At 39.4% G+C, this 18,670-nt stretch overlaps 1 protein-coding gene across 3 annotated transcripts in view; it reads right to left on the bottom strand.

Moving 5' to 3' along the window:
* LOC148324051 (G protein-signaling modulator 2-like) overlaps positions 1-18,670 on the bottom strand; it is a 24,542-nt gene extending 5,872 nt beyond the window's left edge. The window contains exons 1-5 of one of the 3 annotated variants that reach the window (XM_088313150.1): positions 18,529-18,670; positions 3,103-3,324; positions 2,772-2,907; positions 1,180-1,319; positions 18-141 (exon numbers count right to left, since the gene is read on the bottom strand). In XM_088313150.1, coding sequence (XP_088169276.1) covers positions 18-141; positions 1,180-1,319; positions 2,772-2,907; positions 3,103-3,323 — 621 coding nt within the window. In that variant the 5' untranslated portion in view covers position 3,324; positions 18,529-18,670. Of the gene's footprint in view, positions 1-17; positions 142-1,179; positions 1,320-2,771; positions 2,908-3,102; positions 3,325-8,033; positions 8,275-18,528 lie in introns of those variants that run through there. The other 2 variants (XM_088313149.1, XM_088313148.1) reach the window with 2 other exon arrangements.

The raw sequence follows: 18,670 nt of genomic DNA, 5'->3' as shown, positions 1-18,670 counted from the left end.
ACTTCTGTTAAGCCTACCTTTTCATGTGCTGCTACAGCAGTTTCAAAGTCCCCCAGCAGATAATATGCATTACCGAGGTTCCCATAGGTGCGACCCTGGGCTGCATGATCCCCCAACTCCTTCACCAAGCACAGGTTTGCCCTAAAATTGCAAACAAGAATAGGCACTTTAAGTACAAGATTACATTTAAGAAATGCTAAAATTAAAAATTGAACAATATTACAATTTAAGTTATTATAGATATGAGAATCCGAAGAATGTTTTTTTCCTTCCATCATTATCAGATTCGATTTTTTTCACAGTTTTATGCATAACATGTCAAAATGAGTCTGTGACATGGTTTAAAGTTGACATCTATGCAGTTTGAAAGGCAAACACGTGCAGAAATGAGAGTATTTAAATTTGTCTATGTTTTGAGGTAAATTCATCCTTATTTAAGTATGTGCCCACTTGGGTGGTTCAACAACGCATCTCCCTTGGAAGAACATATTCCCACCTTAATGGTGACACCTAGCAAATTTACAGCCGTCCAGGAACTGAGTGGTACCTTGTGCCGGATACCGTGTTCTCCAACCGCAATTGTTGCCAAAAGCACATGCAATCTGTTAGAGTGAGTGGGCACGCAATTTGTGCTCACTATTTGGGATCTCGAGAAAATATCACAATCTTAGTAGATCATACGCAACTTGCCCACCATCACACAATGCGCGATTTGTTAAGAGTCAACATTAAATCCCAAAAAGTGGGCGTGAAATTTCATTAAATCCGACCCTTTTTAGCTGTAATTTTATGGCGCTATTATTGTAGCAAAACCATTTACAAATGATTATTACAATTCACAAATATGTAACAAGAATCTGTATCTGTAGCCACAGTCACAAATGGGCAGGAACAGACAGAAAATCATCTATATAAGTAATAAAAACGGTAAAAGAAAAAAAAAAAGTCACAGTATAGGTTTCAAAACGGCATTTTTCAATTGTTAAGAAATACCAAAATGCTAACAGGCAGATAATTCAGCATTTGCGTGACATTCATACAGTAGACAACTTTCATGTGACACTTCACTTTTATACTATTTGGGTATGTAAGGTCACTGCATTGCTTGGTGCTTCTTTTCATGAAAATAAAATAAAAAAAGAAATTAAAGTTAAGAGATAGATTGTGGAACAAACTCACTCATAGTACTGTGAAGCTTTCCTCAGGGCTATCCTTGCTTCCTCTGGAAACTCTCCTGGCTCTGTCCCCGACCAACAGATGCTTTTGCCCTTGGCGTGGTAAACGTTCCCAAAATTATACAGTGCTCGGGCCTGTCCAACCTACAGCGTGCACAACAGATTTTACTGATGGATACCACAGTGAGCAGCAGTGTAGTAATAATATACTTAAAATACACAGACCGTAGACCTGCTTGCAAGCACAATTTTAGACTGGTGCTTCATAGAACAGTTATAGAGTACACAACAACGTGTTCTGTAGGTACACTGAAAACACTAACAAACCGATCCATATTTACAATCCTAAAAAGAAAACAACAGATTGTATTACATTGTATTTATGATTATCATCATCCTCATTATAGATTAGGTTAAAAAAAAAGACTGAAAGAGGGTTTTAATAAGTGTTGTAGCTTTATATTTTGTGCCCAAGAAGCAGCCAAATAATATACATGAAGAGAGATGTCATAGTGATGGCATAAAAACTCTTTTTTTTTAACAAATAAGGCTGAAAGAACTGATTCATTTTAGTGGATACAAGAATGGGTTAAGTACAACCAAATGAAATGCAAGCTAACAAACTGTTTCTAACTGCCAAAATGAAGCCTCATACTCAGTGTCCATAAGCGCTGTAGAATTGTGTAGGCGTGGAAGCATCTGGGATGGATCAACACTCAGTGGATAAGTGTATTATGGTCAGAAGTGGAAATATTTCATTTTTTTTCCCTTAAGAGACAGCATGTGGTTTGGGCTCAAACACAGTTAGGACCATCCCGAGAGTCACCAAAAATGCATCCAGAGAAATATACGGATAATTTCTCTTTTACAAAATTAATGTTTAAAAGTACATGTGATGTGTCCCATACTGCTTTGCTTTTCCACTTTTTTTGTGATGAGTTCAGGAGTGCAATTTTTTTTAGGTGAATCAAATAGAGTTCAGCTTCAATGATTGCTAGTTTGCAAAAGATATTTTACTCATTATTTTGAGGTCACACTTTATTATTCCCACAATACGCAAATTTGCATGCAAACGCTAACTTGTGGTTATTACATAGCATTTCACCGGAATTTCGTGTGATTAGTGCCATAGTTGCTTCTCAATGGACAAAAAAAAATAGTAATGTAGTTTGAATACCAGATAAACACAGCCGGTTAAAAAAATATTATTTAATATAAATAAATATGACAGACTCTGTAATTGATTTGACAATTTGTTATTATGGATTTTGCAGTAGTTTGAATTTGTTGATTTTTCTTTTATTTCCTTAAAAATATTGCATTTCCTCAATGAAAAATATATGCGAGGTATGAAATGCTCCGTTTTGATTTATGGATGACAACATTGGCGGCACTTTTTTACCAAGCCCCAAATTATACTTGTAAATATGTCAGCAGATAAAAACGCTTTAATATTGTGAGCACATTGTCACTTTTGGCAACTGCATCTGCAATAATATGAATGTTAGTTTTTTCTAATACATTTGTACAGACAACACAATCCTCAAGTCACTACTCAAGCCATACTCATAAACATTAAGAATTATTAGTACCCACCTTATCACACATAGCTCTGGTGATGTCTAAATGTCTTTGGCAACAAACCACGGCTTCATTATAGCGTCCTAAAAGCTTTAATGTGTTCCCAAGGTTGCCACTGGCTTTGGCCTCCCCAAGTTCATCGCCAATCGTCCTAAAAGATAAAGGACAACTCAGTAAGCAATAAAATGGAACTCTGTAACATTAATGTAACTACATTTAGAATAGTTTTAGAGTTAGTTTTTTTTCTTCTCAAAACCTTTTATTTTTTTTTCACCCAATCTGATTTATTGTGTGAAAAGTGAATGATCATGATATTGAGTTAATATCGTATAGAACAACTTCGTACCTTGTAAGTGTGAGATCATGCCGATGGTACTCCAAGGCTTTGTTATACTCCTGCAAGTGAAAGTAAGCATTGCCAAGCTGGCTATAGATGGCACTGAGGATTTGGAGGTCCTCTGTTCCAACCTGGATGGCAGACTCAAAGAAAGACACACCAGCGCGATAATTTCCAGCCTTACAGAGCCTTTCACCTTCCAGGGCCAGGTCCAGACATGAAGACTCCATCCTGAAGGGAAGCAGGTCACATGTGACACGTTTAGAAGGACGTTTAACAACCATTTTCTTTAAAAGAGCGACAGCTTACGTCAACTTCCATTTCCTGAAATACTTACTGGAGTATTCTTTACGGCAAAAGATTTGTTTACATACTACCGTATTTTTACCGCCATAAGACGCGCTGCATCAAAGGGTGCAACACCAGTTGAGGGTGCTATTTCCGTATTTAATGCATATACGAGGCGCGCCGCACTACAAGGCGCGAGCTCGCGCTAGCTCAGCTCGCGCTAGCTGTAGCCAGCTCACCAGGACTCAATCCCTTAAGGGATCGCTGCCAGAGGAAACTCCCCCTAGTCAATGACAGATGTCCTGAAACTATAAGGAAACACTGCCAATAACACTGACTCTAACCAATAAGAGGTGTCATGGCAATACATCTACTGGACAATGTCAGGGGAGGGACTTCACTGGTCACCACACTCCTTAGAGTCACGGTTTCAAATAGGGCTGGGCGATTAACCGAAAATTTACCGTTACCGAAATTTATTAGAATGACCGACAACATTTTGCCCTTGTCGGTAAATTCGGTGTCTAAAAAAAAAAATGAAAAAGGAAAGTCTTTTCTGTCTGCGGCAATGTTCATGCCTCTTTAAGTCTGCTCCAGCGCATGTAGTCACGTGACTCAGGCGCTGTAGAAGAATGTAAACACAAGACGCGTTCGTAGCTGGCGATTCAAATTCAGAAGCGGCTGACACGGCTAAAGACGAAGTAACGTTAGTTGAAATTGGTCTTGTCGCGCTTGTCCCAAAAATAAATTCGACATCTGTCGTTTGGAAATGTTTTGGGTTCCATAAAGACGATGTTTGCGCAAAAGAACATGAACTACAAAGTGCGTCGTAAGCACCTGAAACAGCGCGTCCAACCTTTTCTTTTTCACCACCCACAACACAACCATGCTGTTGACTTGGAGCTTGTGCTAAAAGTTCAAAGTGAGAAGCAAGGTTGGACAAGTGACAACAGCCCACTAACGGAGGCGAAACCATACGAGAGAACGTCTCAGTGGTGGACGGGATAGCCTAGCACATAGCTAAAGATAGAGCTCCTGAAGTTACAGTGGAGCGCACAGGATTTAAACGCCTCAGGAAAGCAGCCGACAAGAGGTACGAAAATATTTGCCGCAAACCGCACTTCCCGATATGGACAACATCGGGACGGGAGCGGAGACATGTCGAGCATTTTGCATCCACATCCGACTTGTGGTCGAGTCGCAACATGCATCCCTGTTTGAGCCTGAAATGTGCAGTACATAGACGACAAGTGGCGACTGCGCACCGGAGTACTCGAGACGGCACATTTTACTGATGAAGCACACGCGTTTGTTTGGCACTGGCATTCCATTGATTTTTTTTTTTTCATTTTATTTAGCATTTTGTTTACAGGCGACTAGCTCCTTTGCACATGGCATTATTTAGATTGTTTACAAGATACCTTTACACAAATCTAAGCATTTGCAAATGGCATTACACCATCTCGGCACAATCTATTTGCAGGAAAAGATTTTGTGAGAGGTACCCTTTTTTTCCTGTTCTTTGTGACATTGTTCAAGTCATGCAAAGCAAGCTATTTTGAATGTTTATTGAAATGATTTTTGTACTTCTATTTTTCATTGAAAGTAATGTGTACCAGTTGGTCAATAAAAAAAAGCAGTTAATATGCATTTTCTGCATTTATTTTGATTTTGGTCCTCAGGGGGAATTTATCGTGCATTTATCGTTATCGAGGTAAAATTGCCCAATTTATCGCGATATTGATTTTAGGTCATATCGCCCAGCCCTAGTTTCAAATCAAAACCAAACTCAGCATACAAGCAAACAATGAAACAAAGAAATAAGATTAACACAAAACATGCATCTCTCATGCCATCTATATACCCAAAAGAAATAAAAATAAGACAAAAAGATTATAGCAATGGCTTCTTGGGAGCCACTCAGCCTTAGCCAATTACAGCAATGGCTTCTTGGGAGCCACTCAGACTCAGCCAATCACATGGCTGTTTAGAGAGATGTGCATGTTGTGCTTTGGGCTTTTTGAAGTCTGTTGTCTAAACCTGGGACGTTTCTTGCTTGCAATAACATAAATGATAAGACAGACTCCAACATTGTGGACAGCTGCCCTTTTGTCCAGCTTTCTCCTACACCATCACCCAAACACCATAGTCACATAATGTATTAGTCACAGTCAATTAGAAGCATAGATGACTCAGACTTTGACCAGCAGGGTGTGCTAACATGCACTCAGAACAGCCCAATGAGTAAAAGGGTTGATGGTCGAGAGTGATGCCCAGTCCATATAATGGGCGCGTCGCTTTACAAGGCGCCTCGTTTGTTTTGGGGAAGATTTGGGACTTTAAAGAGCGCCCTTTGGTCCGGAAAATACGGTATATACCCGGTAAACATTCTACATAATTCTGGGGAACTTGTCAAAGAGTATGTATGCATCAAGTCCCTTGTACAAGAACACTATTGATCCCACATGGGGAAATGTGCTGGTTTCGGCAGCAAACAATATATTTTGAATAATGGGAAAAGAACAAACATTTTCAAAATAAACTGAAAATACATTTGCAAAAACTACCTGACTATGCAGCCTAAATTCTCACGTCACATTAGCATCAGCGAATTCATCAAACACCCTCGTAGAACAGGGGAACAGGAAAGGCATACAATTTAGATTAGTGGTCCCCAACCAAATGTTCAGGCCAGGCCGCAAAGATGAAAGAAATTTAAAAAACTTCTTCCAGTTTATTTAATACGGATTTGAAAAATGACTGAAAAAAAACGACATGTACAAAGCCCGCTTGGCTTAACAGCCTGTGAGCACTACGCCCCTTTAGTCAGTACTATCAGCTCCAAAGCGTAGCAAGGGCAATCTGACTGCAGTCAGCGAGGTGTACAGGAACGAGGAGGCATCAAGCCAGGTTAGTAATCGGGGTTCTCTTTATATTTTCTCTTTCTCCTTCTCCCTCACGCTCACTCCAACATATCATCTGGGTTTTCTCCCGCCACTACCGTATACGTCACGTAGCTGTCTCAGGGCATGCCTGTAATAGAAGGCAAATATTGCCCTTAACCCATTACGCCGAATAAGTTGAAATGATCTTTTGGCCACAGCGCGTCCGTTGAAAACACATGTGATGTCACACACGTGCATAAGGGACAATTATGGGGATGGACGAAAATCCACTTCAACCCTTGCTGGGGCCGTCCTTTTTCTAAAACCTCTCACCCTCTGCCCATGCGTCTCAAAAATGGGCATCCGTCCGGGAGGGAGGGACAGACCGATCGGTCCCGGGGACAGAATACCCATCTCTGGTAAATATAGCGTGCATCTCTCAAAAAAAAAAAAAAGAAAAATTTCGATACGTGGGCTGTGATTGGGTTCAAGGACAGTACATTTTAAAGTGGAACAATTAGATTCAGTTTAATTCAGTGGGATTACAATTTGATTTGATTCGATTAAGTGCAGCTCAATTCAAAAGGGTATGCTACAATGAGTTTCTTGTTAAATGTAGACTCAATATGAATTAACTCGTCAAGATGTCAGCACTGTAAAGGTGGCATTTCCTTCAAAGAGATTTCTCAAAAATGAAGAATAATTTGTCTTTTGTTTCTTAACAGGCAAAATAATGCCCAAACTATTCAAATTGAATTAAACCCAAGAAACAAGAAATCATCAGCAACATCATACCAATTTATAACGTATATAACTCATTTGAGCACTTTGTGACCGGTTCAAGCTATACAGAGACCAGCTGATTAGTTAGCGTAACAATGCACTCACATCATTTATATCAAAACCACTTTTATGAGTCAAACTGTTTTTCATTAAATCACAAATACACAGACACACTATATATATATATACATACATACATACATACATACATACATACATACATACATACATACATACATACATACATACATACATACATACATACATACATACATACATACATACATACATACATACATACATATATATATATATGAGTCTGTTCACTGTTCGGCTGTTTTCAAGTGTCTACTGTATATGTTAGTATCATTAATTTGTATTTTAATTTACTGCTTTCAATATCTTTGTAATTGAATAATTGCTATTTTATCTTATACTCTATGTAAAGCGGCAGCAGTTGTGAAATGTGCTCTACAAAATTGTATTGTACAAACACACTGTGTATTCACACGCACACACATGCATATATACACGTATGGTACATACATGTGCATCACATAATTAAATTAAAGATGAATTGTATTTTATCATTTTGGGAAATTCAATTGAGTTGGTCCACATTTGAAGACATACAGCATTTCATTTTAATAACTGCAGAATTAATCACCTAACGCAACCGGGGTTGGAAATATCACCAATGGGTGTGTGAATGAACAATGCAGGCGGCTTCTACCAGACATCAATTACTGCTAGCAAGCAAACACTCCCTCATTTCAATTCTTGATCTTCACCGTGCATCATCTTACTTGTATTGGGCATATTTTCCATGAAAATGCAGCTTATGAAAACCCCGAAGCCTGATCCAGCTCCGGATATAAACAGTGCCCATCAATGTGCTGGTTGCAAATGTTCATCCAAACATTTACCAGACCAAAACATTTCTCAGTCAAGTGATAAAGCTCACACAACTCAAAAGTCACATACCTGTCGCCTCTCCCCATTCTAATGCATTTAAGGCAGTCTGACACGATGGACATTTCAAGCTCCCCAATCTATGAAGCAAATACAGCTCTTTCAAAACAGCACCCTTAGCCTTCACTTCCTTCATGTGTATCCACATAACGCAGTCAAGATGTCCCAATGTCATACAGAGAATAAAGACACGGCTCCCCTAAATCAGCTACTGCCGTCCTAAATGAAGCTCCGCTAACCTGCGGTAACAGCAAAACAAAAGGACTTAATCCGCTCAGCGCTCACATTGGCCTTAACAGTCCTTGCCAGGGACAGAGCACTGCCATGTAGACAGCAAGTTCAAACTGTGTTGTTGCTAAGCTGAAATTCTAGAGGGTTATCAGCAACTTTACCATGAATAGGTTGTTGCTCTCAATCACTTAGTAACCACTAACCAACATATCTAAGCCAAACAACTGGTTGTGTCACTTCCAATTATGTCAGATCTCAGTGCTAATTATAGCTACTTTAAGTGGCTCCAGTCAACCCTAAGGCTATTTGCTCAACACCCCATGAAAAAATCATTTAACAGCAGACGTTCTGGGAGGTTACAAATGGTTGTACAGACCTTAAAAAATGCCCAATAAGACAGATCTGAATTAATTAATGATTTAATGGTAAATAGGCCGACCATGGGGAGCAGGTACTAAGAGGTAGAAATAAATGTGCACCACATAAAATGTCTTGTCACTCATGCCCATTCAACTTTAAATGTAATTCTCTCAAGAAAAATCCCAGTGTACTTTAAATCAGGTGTGTTGCAGCAGGGAGACAGCAGGAGAAACAGGCATGACCCGGCCCTCGAGGAATGGGATTGAAGAACCCTGCACTATTATATGAAGTCAGATTGCACATAATACATTGGAAGTCATGTGTCCTCCTTAACGTAAATAAAAAAAAAGAAGCCTAAATTGGTAATATGTGCCAAAAAAGTACAAAAAAGAAAACAAAGCACTAAACCAGACATGTCCAAAGTCCGGCCCGGGGGCCAAATGCGGCCCGGGGTCAAACTTCATCCGGCCCGCAGCCTCTGTAATAAAATTAATACATTCTGGCCTGCACATATACAGTGCTTAGTTCGCTCTCTTCCTAATTGCTGTTCCTAATTTACCCACTAGAGGCAGTATCACTACGCGACATCACCCCGGGTGACCTTTACCCCCAATTTCTAAAATGGCGACAATAAACAAAAAAAGGAAAGTTGACTGAGAGCAATATCAGTGCGCAAACAAAGTACGCATTAGATATGAAATCTTTGGCTGAAGAGTTCACACAACGCTTTCGGGATTTTGCAGCTATTGAGAAGGATATCCCTCTTTTTTCATCACCTTTCTCCGTGGACACAGACAATGTTCCAGCCCATTTACAGCTGGAGCTCATTGAGCTGCAGTGTGACGCAGAGAGCCGCAGCCGCAGTCTGCACCAGCAACTTTCTCTCGACAACCTTTACCGACAGCTGGATAAAGGCAGGTTTCGAGAGATTCGAGAGTTTGCTAAGAAAATGCTGAGCTTGTTTGGGTCGACGTATTTGTGTGAAAGGACATTCTCGGTTATGAACTTAAATCAGAGTCGTGTGAGGACACGCCTCACAGACTCTCACCTGCGAGACATCTTGCGCATCAATACCTCTGCCTTTGAGCCAGACCTGGCCTTTGTGCTGCAGTCCAGTTCTCAGTATCACCCGTCACATTAATGCAGGCAAGTCATTTGTCATTTAAATAACTCTCTGACTTAATTTAGTTTTGCTCAGTCACAAATTCAGACAAGTTGTCGGTTTTCATTCCAGAATAAAATGTTCATTCAACATTTATATTTGATGATATGTCATATACAGTGAAACCCCGCTACTTCGCGGTTCGCCTTTCGCGGGTTCAGTGCTTCGCGGGTCTAAAAAATATTCGGGGGCATTGTAGTTTCGCCGAGCGGCACAAGGGGGCGCTGAAGCGGTTAGACGGCCGGCGTGCGCCGAAGAGGAGAGTGGACGAAGAAGAGAGTAGACGAAGAAGAGCAGGTTCCCCCGGACACGATTTGTGGCGACGTTTCGCGCGGTTCGGACCGTATCAGAGCTCCGGCCGGCATGCGTGGCAGTTATGCTGTAGATGAGCAACTTCCCCGGGCACGGGCGGTTCCAAGCGGCCCCTAAGTTTAACCGAATGGAAGCTCCCGAGGAGGAGGGCATGCTCGCGTCACAGTAAGCCGAAGAGGAGCACCTTCCCCGGGCACAGGCGGTTCCAAGCGGCTCCTAAGTTTAACCGAATGGAAGCTCCCGAGGAGGAGGGCATGCTCGCGTCACAGTAAGCCGAAGAGGAGCACCTTCCGCCCGGGCACCGGCGGAGCGCGAGGCTGTCAGTTATGAATGAATAAATAAATAAATGAAGAATGCCACCTTTCATTTCACAGTCATGATCCGTGCCTGTCATGATCCGTGCCTGTCATGCCGCGTGTGTTTTTGTTTTTTCAGCTGTGTGGGCGTTCCTCCAGCGATCGTCTCGTCAGCTGCTGCGAGACGCGCTGATTACACTGATTATCTTGTGATTATAATAAATATCTTTGTCTCACCACCTTTTTTCCCGTGTCTGCGTTTGGAGAGTCCTGTTCAATCCTCCAGCTCTGCTGGAGGATCATAACATTCACAGGGCACACCGGACGGCGTACCAGCAGGTAAAAGTCGAAGTAATTAAATAAATACAAAAAGAAGTAATTGAATAAATACAAAAATAATGGCTGGGGAATAAAAAAAAATAAGTTTTAATAATAATTTTTTTTTGTTATAACATGAATTTCACTCTCTCTCTCTCTACCAGTGTATATATATATATATATATATAATTTTTTTTTAAGCATTTTTGAAGGTGTGCTACTTCGCACCTATATATATTTATATATATATATATATATATACATATATATATATATAGGTGCGAAGTATATATATACACAGTGTTTTCTTTTGTCTTTTTTTTTTTTGAAGGTGCGACGCTACTTCGCGGATTTTCAGTTTTCGCGGGTGGTCTCGGTCCCCATTAACCGCGATAACCGGGGGTTCACTGTATATCAAATTAGTCCTGCACTTGTGGATAATCATTTCTGTAATTCAAAAATTCTGTGAACATTGACAGAGTTCGAAGTTAACTTTAAAAACTGCTTGCCCATAGGGCAAGTGCCACTAAAATTTGCCCGAGTGGCCAAATTACTTGCCCAACTTGGGCAAGTGACAATTTTTTTTCTCTTGCCCGAAGATTAAATTACCTGGCCCTGAGTGACTTTTTGTATGACAAAGTGTCTAATTACAAATTGCATGAATTTTTTGTTCGGACAGTTCCTGCCTAGAAAGAATTAAAAATACGTTACAATCATAAGGGTTACTTATATAAAAATGTATCATGTATTAACACATTAATTAGGTGTCTGCTGACCCAGGATTATGTTATTCCTTCATGAGTTCTATGTTGCAGACATTGCAGGCATTAAGAAACAGTCAATGAAGCATATATCCGTAAGGAGCTGGCAGGTAGAACTGGTCCTGTGAAAGCTAGACTAAGAATAAAATGTTTATGGTTGTAAAATGTGTGCCACAAATGTAAATAAACATATAATCTGATAAGCATAAATTAATCTTGTTTTCATCATCAACCATGAACCCTGCTCACAACAGCATGTATCATCCTGTGCAGTTATTGAAAATGTTAATTGTAGTTTTAATAATTAACAAATCTGCATGTTAAATTGGGAAAATGATATTACAGCAATCCAGATTATCAATTTTAAATCCAGGAGAGCCTATTAATTGAATAATCACATGAGTAAATTATGAGTGTGGGAAATTTGTGTATTCCTTTAAGACCAGTGCCTGTGGTGCTGCCTCCACAAATTTCATAGCATAAACAGAACACAGTCACTGACACTATGTCAGGTCACATCATGGAGCTAATGAATTAACAGCCAATAATCAAATATTACTCCCTTCCTTACTCACAACTGAATTGTCTACTTAAAAATATTCTAGCTATTTTATTCATGTCAGAGGAATCCGAAATGTTCGGATTTGAACGAACTCGTCGCCACTTGTAAGCATGCGCAGAAGGTAAGAAAACTTCCGGCTGTCAATTTTCGGTCGAAATATTGTAGGTTTTTGTTGCGTTTTTCAAACTTCAAATGAGGATGCAACTACAGCGAGTTCCAATACTGCGGGATTTATTGACGTTCACTTTAACTCGACATTCACTGAACTAACTGATCCCTGTAGCGAACGCCCATTGCCCCCGATAAGGCCAATGGACCATACCACAACATAAGAGGGTGTCTGGGTTAAACCATCACCATGCAGTGCACACAGACAGATCACACTACAGTTTTCGTCGAAATTAAAGATATTTGGCTGCTTTAAAAAAATGCTTGCCCGGTCGGGTAAGTTGCCCATAAATTTACCTTGCCCGTGGCCAAATTTCACTTGCCCCGGGCAATCGGGAAGCGGTTAACCGCAAACCCTGATTGACCTCCCATGATGATATAATTCATGTTCAAATATTATTTGCACTCCAGAGTATAATTACTTCTGTTTAAGAAAAAAAAGTTAAGCAAATATTGAATTGCATGTGATATTCATGTTTCAAATGAACCAAAATACATGTTTGATGATTTAAATGAAAATAAAAAAGCAAATGTGAAACACAGAATCGCTTGCTAAAATGTGTTTGAATATATTGTTGTTTATGTAGTGAATGTCAGCCGAGGTCGGCCCCCCCCACATTTTAAGATAAGATAAGATGTCCTTTATTATTTTACAACATCAAATCCGGCCCCCTTTGCAAAAAGTTTGGACATCCCTGCACTAAACCCTTAGTGTAAAACATGTATAATAAACAATAATATACAATCATAATTTATCCTAATCCGAATAACCATACTAAAATAATCTGCCGAAAACTGAGCAGGTGTATACTGATAAAAACATTCCTTCATTCATTTTCGACTGCTTATCACATTCAAGGATAGGGGAAAACTGGATCCTATTCCAGCGTTAGGCGAGAGGCGGGGTACACCCTGGACTGATTGCCACTCAATGGCAGGGCCAACCGGATGGGTCGAGCCCCACTTTACGTTCCACAGTGTACAGCAAGGGATCCTGGAGGTAAAGGTTAGTTATGTATTTTGAACTTAAGGTTGATAGTGCGTTGCAGTTTCGCCCACTCCTCTCTGTAATACCGGTCCAGCGGAGTCAGGTTCCTTGGTGATCTCCATTGGACGGCAATATCAAGATCCTGCCATGGGTTTTCCATTGGGTTTGGATCGGGGCTTTGATTTGGCCAGTTAGGAACCCTCACTTTCTTCTTCCTGGGTCATTTTTGTGTCACTCAAGCTGTATGTTTCGGCTATTCATCCTGTTGATACTTGACAGGTGAACCTCCTTCCAAAGTTCAGGCTTTTTTCAGACTGGAAGATGTTCTACTCCAGGATGTCAATGTATTTCACACTATCCATAGTCCCATGTATAAGGACAAGCTCACCAGAACTGGAGGAAAAGAAACAGACCCATATCATTATGTTCCCACCTCCATGTTTCACGGTAGGGATGGTTAGTAGTTGGATGATCAGCAGTGTTGGCTTTGCGGCAAACATACTTCCAAGTGTTCCGGCGAAAAAGTTATATTTTCATTTCATCAGACCAGATCACTCTTTCTCACATTGCTGGGGATCTTTCAGATTTGCGGTACTGCAAACAAGCCTTGAGACGTTTCTTCAGCTTTGGCATTTTTGCAACATGCCCATTGAGACCTTTCTTGTAGAAAGTGTAGGAAATTGTGGAATGTGTACATTAGACCCAGCAACCTGGAGAGACTTCTTCAGATCTTCAAGACTTATGGGGGTTTGCTCTTGCTTCCCGGCGTAGTTTCCGCTTGCCTTTTGTCGAGATCTTGGAGGGATGCCCTGTTCTTCGGAGGTTTAAAGTGGCCCCATGGCGGTTCCACCTCTGGACTAGAGATGCAACAGTACTTTTTGGTATATTGATAAAACTGCTTTGGCAGCATTGCTTTGTCCATGTCAATGCTTCTCTCGAACTTTCTTTCTGAGGTCTTCTGACAGCTTCATGACTATTGACTGCTGACAAGCATGGGATGACTGAGGACAAGTGATTATTGGGCACAATTTATAATGGGGAGTAATCAAGCCCATACAAGTCATGGGTGACTAAATGCAGGTTTGGGTTACTGTGATGCCAACAAAATAGGTTTGGTGTAATAGTGTGAATACTTTTGCAACAATTAAATACAGATTTATGCAATCTATCTACAGTAATGTGTGCTTATGAATACAAACAGTGTTGGATTATTGTGTTTTTACCATTTCCTGTTATGCAAACAGGTTTCCTTTGTTCTGTCACAAGAAATTGAGCCTTGCTCATGGGTATGAATACTTTTGCAACCCACTGTACTGTATTTGGTGCAATTGGTATGACTTGAATCGCGAGAAACACATCTGGCAATTACAACACGACAAGTGTCTATCTTGAGTGTCAGATTGCCCTACAGGTTAGTCAAGGATTGCATGAGGGGAATGGAATTCATGAAAGGAAAATTTGACATGTGTTCTGTGGCTTGTCGTGGCTTGTGTACAATACCTTTGAGCAAAAATAGTTTCAAATTATGTAAAACATACTTTATAACATTAATTGGCATTTGTAATCAGATGCATACTCTCACGATTGTTTCAGATGTAACATGACATATTTAAATTTTGATTTACCAGATCCAACTGTGACCCATTATGGTTTGATGCCAATAAAGTGTTAAGAATACTGGACTGGAATGCTGTGTATAAAGAGAAGGATTAATAAAGCTCCTGAAGAATTTCTTAGTATATGTAAGACAACAACAACAACAACAAAAAATCATATGATGCCAAATGCCAATCAACAAATACAAATTAAACTAGCCCATATTAAAGTCCACTTATCACTTTGTATTAATCGATGCATGCAAAAAGAAAAAACAAGACATTATATCGGGAATTTATGAATTCAAAACTTCCATCCATTATCCAAACCACTTATCCTCAAGAGGGGTAGGAGCGTGCAAGAGCCTATGTATCCCAGCTGTCTTCGAGCAGTAGGAGGGGTTACACAATTACACATAAATGCAATAGTACAGTAGGCCTTAATTGAAAAAAAATGGTTGCCAGACAATCGCAGGACACACACAAACAAACAAACAATCACACTCGCAATCCAAAAAATAATATACCAATCTATTTGAAAATTATCAACATTAAAAGCAAATATATGAAATATAATTAAAATCATGTGATTAGGAATGACACAAGACAGGATAACTATCCACCCTATTTTATAGAAAATTATATACAGTACAAGTTTTTAAACAATACAAGTCAGACATTTATAACAAGAGATTAGTGCAGGGCTGCAGCTATTAAATAGTTCAATATTTGAGTAGCCTATTGAAATTTCTACCAAATTATCGTGCAGTAAGAATGGATAATGCATATTTTTAAAAACATGAAACTTAAAAAATGACCGATTGAGTTCCTGTTCTATGTAATCATCTGAGTTTATTTCTTAAATTCACATTGTGCAAAGAAGAACTATTTTCTTGCCTAGAAACATTATCGGTTGGACAATGTGAAACACAAACTATATATTTTTTTCTTGTGCCAAAAACAAAAGGCATTTTTAAAGCATCAGCAGCCTTTGTGCAAACTCACTTGAGCAACCAGCATTTTAGCATGCAACATATTGCAGTAGGTTCATGTATGTGCGTTTATGATCTTAGCCTAGGCCTGCACGATATGCGGTTTGAATATAGTGATTGCAATGTGCGCATGCGCAATAGTCACATCGTAGGACGTGCAATGTTTTTTTGTTTTTTAGAACACGGAAACTTTTGGTTTGTTTCATAAAAGCAGCACTCTACACTACGCTCTACAGATTTGTAACAATTTATAGAGAGGGATTAGTGTATATTTTCCAAGTCATACATCTGTAGCACATTAAATAGAGCCTCAAGATAAAGTTTAGCATTTGGCCAATTATATCATTTGATTGATTTTTTTAATCTTTTCATTTTACTCACATCTATTTAATGGTTTTACTTGATGCAAACTTGTCTTTTTTCAAGGTTATTTGAACTATTTTCTATATTCTCTATTAAAGATGCTTTATACGCATGCTTTTACTCATCTCATTCTACTCTGGTAATCGTTTTTAGCTTTACGTTCTCATCTTTCATCCAAAAAGGTGAAACACTTTGTTGTGCCGAGAAATTGAGCGTTGCTCGTGGGTATGAATACTTTTTCAACCCACTGAACACTGCACAGTCAATTTGCCAACACTAACAACAACTGTTCTTCTGGTATCTATTGTCTATAATTTATATTACACCATCTGGAAAGCGCTTTGTTACAGCTCGAGTTGTTGTGAAATCCGCTATATAAATAAAGTTGTATTATTGTATATTTCATCCTATTTTAACTCCAGTGTTCCTCACTGGGGGCTGTCCATACAGGGAGCTATGGGTAGCTCTGGCTGTAGGGATGCTGCCTAGCTCGGTGGATGGGGAACCCCTCTGTCTGCCTGCGCAGCAATCGGCCCTGTGGTGGGTTCCCTGCGGTGGATCTACTTTATTGTGATACAGCATAGTCGATCACCCCAAAATCTAGAAAAATCCCAAACTATTTAAGACTATCATCCATCCATTAACTGAACTGCTTTGTCCTCACCCAACTAACTTTGGGCAGTAGGCGAGGTAAACCCTGAACTGAACTGGTAATATATAAACAATATGCTGCATAACTGCTTGAGTGATTTTTTTAGAGAGTTTAATAAATTAAGGTTGGAGAATTTAAAAGTGGCCCTTGCATTGTTAATTTTTTTCTGTTCACGGTCCTTGCAGAAAAAAAAGTTAATCCACACTTCTGATTTAGTGGATCGATCTCTGAAGCACTGAGTTGGTTGTGCACACTAAACCGGGAAAAAAACGTAACACAATATCCAGTCATATTGGTGGCTTAATGACAGCCCCATGAAAAATAGTTTTAAAGATTCATATGATCCTATTCAGTGAATGCACCATTTGCAAATTATTCTGTTGGCTTGGCAAATTGTTCTGCAATGATGTCACCCCAATGACTGTGCTTTCAGACAGAATCTCCAGCTGGCTATTTGTTGTTTTACTCCTCATTGTTGGCTGGAATTATTTGAAAGCTTAGTGTACTTTGAAAAGCAAAGCTTTTGTCTGGGAAAACAATATCTGTCAACATTTGCACAATGTTCAGACAAGTTTTGCTTTTGATACAGTTGCATTTAACTTCAACTTGTGATCCACGTGAATGTTTTCCACGAGTTGTCAAGGGTAAGGATAACAAACACTATTACAAGTACTATAAGAAAACAAACAGTGTCACACTGTTTTGTTTTGATAATTAAAGAAATACGACTGTAAAAAAAAAAATAATTAAAAAAAAATCCCCTCACAAATCTTCTGAGCAGTTCCTAATTGATGTTGCAGTTAGAAGACTCTCAAATGTAGAGTTGGCACTCTCGATTCGCATGTCAATATTAGCGACAGAAACCTGAAGACACTAGATTAAATTGCAGTTGAATATTAACATGAAAAAAGTGTCTTGTGCATCCCAGGCATTTTCCCAACTATCTTTTGTGCATATCATTTAGTGGAGTTCTTTAAAAAAAATAATCAGGTGTGTGCGTGGGTGCATTATGAAAATAAAACATATACTGTATGACATGATATATTACAGTACTATATTTGGAATCCTTAACCATAAGCACTTCAATATGTATGCGCCCAGCCAACGCCTAAAGCGAGGAATGGTGCGCTCTCCAGACTTTTCATTCTAAATCTTCAGGGGAAAACACGAAGAAAGTAACTTAGACAAAATCCCCGTGATGTATTGATCACGGACACCTTTGTAACTCACTTTTATGAAGCGTTTTAATGACGTTGCGGAGTAAAATTGACATATCTGAACACCGTATAATTCACTAAAGCCCGAAAGTCTTTGAGGGAAAACACGCCATTGACTCTTCTTGCTCACAAATGGAAAAATACAAAAATGACTAAACCGTCTTATTGTGCTGTAAGAGCAGACAAGATGTGACTCCTAACTGATGAGTGACTGAAAATGACGTTGACTGGCGTATAACGATTGAGTCACACGCGTGTGAATACGTCATCACCATTTCCGTTTAACTTTAAATTACATAGTAAAAATTGAAAATATTCAAGCTCTCATCTCACCGCACCATCACAACAAAAACAAAACAAAAATCACCAAAATGTAATTTAGAATAAACTAAAACGGACCTCAATGGGTCATTCCCACGCGATGGAACCGAGAGCAGAACTTTGAATTTAACTAAACAACCAAAATGATCTCAAACTGACATGCGTGGGGACACCTTTTTCGTAACTTGTGTATTAGAAAATTGGTTTACCTTTTTTGTTATAGTCCTCAAGAATCGTATCTCCCCAGGTGTTTACAGAGAGATCTATCCGTCCATCTGGAAGGAAGACGACTTCTCTGGCTTAGGAAGGAGAAGTTTAGAAAGCCACTCCTCCCACCTCCCAAAATCTGCT

The sequence above is a fragment of the Idiotropiscis lumnitzeri genome, chromosome 13, assembly GCF_059441095.1.
Source record: "Idiotropiscis lumnitzeri isolate Australia: NSW breed Sydney's pygmy pipehorse chromosome 13, RoL_Ilum_1.0, whole genome shotgun sequence".
NCBI classification, from domain to species: Eukaryota; Metazoa; Chordata; class Actinopteri; order Syngnathiformes; family Syngnathidae; genus Idiotropiscis; species Idiotropiscis lumnitzeri.
This window is presented reverse-complemented; position numbering and strand designations above follow the sequence as displayed.